The sequence below is a fragment of the Gavialis gangeticus genome, unplaced genomic scaffold (assembly GCF_001723915.1).
Source record: "Gavialis gangeticus isolate Ggan-Ray unplaced genomic scaffold, GavGan_comp1, whole genome shotgun sequence".
Taxonomy (NCBI): Eukaryota; Metazoa; Chordata; order Crocodylia; family Gavialidae; genus Gavialis; species Gavialis gangeticus.
In genome coordinates this window covers 23,080,258-23,084,441 of record NW_017729003.1, presented here as the reverse complement: position 1 = coordinate 23,084,441, position 4,184 = coordinate 23,080,258, and the positions used below count along the sequence as shown (strand labels likewise).

Here is a 4,184-nt window from a genome sequence, read left to right as displayed (position 1 = left end):
AGGCACTATAATTTGCCATTAAAAGTGATTTTAATTAGATTGCTTCCTAGTTATTATCCAAAGTTGCACTCAGAGGTGCTTTATTTGGTTTGGCTATCATGTTTTGGAGATTGTTTTTCATTTAATCTAAAATTTGTATTAAATCCTTGACCAAAAACAAAACAGGACAACTAAGAGAGTGACACTATATTTCATAGAAAAGAAAAAAATTAAAAGATTCAGAAAACCTAAGAATGGGGCAGAGAGGGATCTTAATATCATCTAAAAAGTAATTATCTTTCAAATGTATTTCTAGTTCTTTAGAGAAATTCACATTATAAATTAACATCTTGAACTAATATTTTAATTATGAATGGAAATCCTGCTCCCAAGAAGTTTATTCCTAGCTGTCTTAATTTTAGAACCTAGTCAAATGGGAACAAATAAAAAACATCCATATTAAAAAGACAACAACAAAAGAACAAAAAACCCCACTATCTTGGTATCAGCATAGCAAAAGCAAAAAAAAAAATCAAGACACTCAAGAAACTCTCAGATAATGATCTATCAAATTCATCATTTTGACTACAGGTACAAACACAAGATGCAAACACATTACACAAATTAGTTCCCCTGAAGCTGGATTTTAACTCCAGAATTAAATTTCATTATGGATTTAACAAGCCCTAAAATATGAACAACTAAAACAGATAAGTGGCTTATGATAAAAAAAAAAAAGCAAAATAATATATAGGATACAGAAGTTCCTGCAAAATGTGCTTGTCTTAACGTTGTCAATAATATTCATTAGGCACTACACACTGTTAATTATCAGTCTTTTAAAAAGGCTTAAATCTGGATATGTTTAGTTATTCATCTTGGCATTAGTCCTGGAATATTACTATGAAAAATGCACTGAAATTCTATGTCTACTGGCTATTTAAACATTAGAGTATTTTATGCAAAGCATTTGGATTGTGATGTTTTATCTGTTTCTAGCAAAGAACACACACATCAGCTTCCAGCATAAATAAAATCATCCTCATTCTAGCATTTTCTTTATTTCTCAAAATCAAAATCCAAACCACTCCAAGCATGCTCACTATGTAGAAGCACAGAAAACAATACATTTCCCCATGCTGTGCGTATAGGGAGTTACCTTTTTTCCTTTTTTCTTCCTGTGAGCCGGTTTAGCATTTCTCTCCTTTGCCTCCTCACTCATTTTTCAGCAAGTAATTATACAGGGTGGGAAAAAAGGGATCACTGCTTATATTCCAACATCTAAAGCTACTGCAAATATTCACAGCCTTGAAACCAAAGTCCATCTGCTGACGTTTCTCAGACAAGTAACAGAATAACTGCTGTTTAAAACAGCCCCTGCTCCTCCTGCAGACTTCAATTGCTCATGGTCTTGCTCTGTTTTCTTCAGTAAGGAGCTGGGCGTTCACATCAAAAAGTCTATTATTTCTCTAAAAGAAAAAACAAAAATATTTTCCTCTTTCCTTTTTAACAAATCATTATCCCTGAAATAAGATCTTGACAACATTTCGTAGATTGTTCATCCACAGTATTTTCACCCTCTAAATGGTGTTGATGAGCCACACAGAAATTAGGAGCAGACTGCTGACAAGCCTCAGCAGCTTTCACCAGTGGCCGATTTTCTGTTTCTTGCAGATGAAGAAACCGAGCAGTAATTGCTCTGATTGCTGATAGCCTACAATACCAAAACATATGTTGAATGCATCAGGGCATACCAGAAAAGAAAGCCTCTAAGAGAGAGTGATAAAAGATCAGGTTACTGGATCTTAAAGCCACTCCCAGACTGATTCAAACAATAAAAGGCACAACATGCTGCTGAAGAAATTGCTAGACGAATATTTACATTTCCCAATGCTACCTACTCCAATCCAAAAGATCTACAAATTGCCAATCTGAACGTTAACATTTAGAATATTATTAATTATTAACCACATAAAAGCACCACCAATATTTGCATAAAGCATGTATTTACAACTGTTCCTGTCCCTAACAGCTCTCGCCACCCCTGTTTGCCTGCTCGTATGAGAGGATTTATAAGAACCCTTGACTAAGTAGATCTCTGTTGGACTGGAATGTTACGTGCCTTATGTGTGCATAAGTCTATGGAAGGTCACAGATCATGTTTCCACACACTGACAACCTACTCAGCAGAATGTTTTTGGCTTGTTCTGCCTGGGTCTCCAGTGGAGAATCAAAAATGTTTGAGACTTCATTATAAACTCTCTCTCCACTCTATGCCCATTGAGTCATATGCCAATTCTGCATGCCCCATGAACTACCGTGTTGCAATAATAGCATTAATTCAAAATGAATCTAAGTTATACTACTTGCTGCTTTTAAGATGGCACATCCCTTCATAAATGAGCATGTACACTAACTACACCAAGGAAGATATGATCAGAGCTGATGTGATTGGTTATTAGTTCCATTGGTACCACTGTGATCTTTGTAGCACCTTAAATTCATGTACTGTATGGGAACTTTGACCAGATTAGAAATGCCAATACGCATAATTTCGATGGCCTGCATATTGTTAAAAGTGCTCTGTCTTCCATAAATACCCAGTTTTCATCCTTTGCTACTCCTGGAACTCTACATATTCAAATACCCATGATTACCAATCTGTGCGCCACAAAGCAAAACATGCCATTATATTTGAGGGACAGTGATTTCACCTATACTGCTAATTTCCTTCTCAGCTTTCTCCCTTATTCACCTCTCAATGATTTTTAGTGCATATACAGGCAGTCCTCGACTTACAACATTTCGAGTTACAATGTTTCGCACTTACAACGTTTATAAATTGACACCCTGTTTCAACTTTATGACGTCTGTGTCAACTTACAACGCTTGGTCCTATGCAATACCACGCCAGTGAACAAGTTCGCTGCATCGCTCATCGCCCTGTCCAAACATCTGTCCAAACTTCTTTGGGCACTTTCTTTAAGAAAGCAGACAAGACTCCAGGACTCCAGGAAAACCTGCAGCCAAGACTCCTGAGAAGACTCCAGCCAAGAACCCTTCAAAAAGTCCAACCAAGAGCCTTTCAAAAAGTCCAGCAGAGTCACCTCAAAGAAGTCCTTCCAAATCAATATGATTGCCATTTACAATATAAATTACATGAATGTAGCTATATTACTCATCTATAATTGATCAAGTACAAACTTCTGGGGTATTTTTGATGAAAATAGGGTATCGGGCCTTGTTTCAGGAACCAATCCCCCATTTATAACATTGTTTCTTATGAGCAAATTGGTTCCGAGTTACAACGTTTCGACTTAAGATGCGGTTTTCAGGAACCAACTTTGTCATAAGTCCGAGGACTGCCTTTACACAATATCTCTATCCCATGTAGGATGTTTTTCATATGTGAGCAGCAAGACTTTAGGCTCCATATCTGAATGTACTGTGAGCATACCATAAACATGCTTTGCCTCCATACAGATGGGGAAACTAATACTCTGCAGCATCACAGCGAAATTTGAGAGTTTGATGACCTGTGCCACAAACACTGTAGAGTTCAACTAAAACACTGGCAAGAGCCTACTGATACAATTTACCTTAAAACTGCATTCTAGACATTGCTGGCATGTGACAAAAGCTGTATCTAGCATTTATATAAAAGTGGTGTCTAAAAGCTATGGGAAATTTACAACAACAGGAAGCTTGCTTTTAATGGCTGTTTCACTGAGGAGCTTTCTGATTTCATGTTCTTGTACAGATACCATGTTATAAACTAAAGTGCTCTCTGCTGGTTAACAGAGGGAAAAACAGTGCTTTAACGCTTAAATAATCTACTCCACTGCTGTATGTGTAATTTCTTTAAAAAGTGACAGTCTTTTGTCTTACTTACAGTACTTATTAATGTTCTCATTAAGCCACTAATAAAGGCACATTTAAATTGTGACTGAGTATTTGTATTGTCAGCCCTCTGTAAAGAACGTTAGTTTGCAGCCACTTTAATTAAAAAGACACAACACTGAAAAGCTAACTTTTTATGGGGGAAAAACAATATTCCATGTCAAACCATTAGTTTTAAGGGGAAAAACATGTTCAAATGAATTAAGGCCTAAATGGCAAAGTCTGCTGGAAGTCAAATGCTAAGTGGAAAACCATATGTACCATCTCTTATTAATGTGAATCATTAAGTAGGACAGTGTGAGTAC

At 36.5% G+C, this 4,184-nt stretch overlaps 1 protein-coding gene across 1 annotated transcript in view; it reads right to left on the bottom strand.

The window, feature by feature from the left end:
• Positions 1-1,734, bottom strand: part of ANK3 (ankyrin 3) — a 604,477-nt gene extending 602,743 nt beyond the window's left edge. The window contains exon 1 of the mRNA XM_019507910.1: positions 1,139-1,734. Coding sequence (XP_019363455.1) covers positions 1,139-1,201 — 63 coding nt within the window. The 5' untranslated portion in view covers positions 1,202-1,734. The remainder of the gene's footprint in view (positions 1-1,138) is intronic.
• Between the last annotated feature and the right edge of the window lie 2,450 nt (positions 1,735-4,184).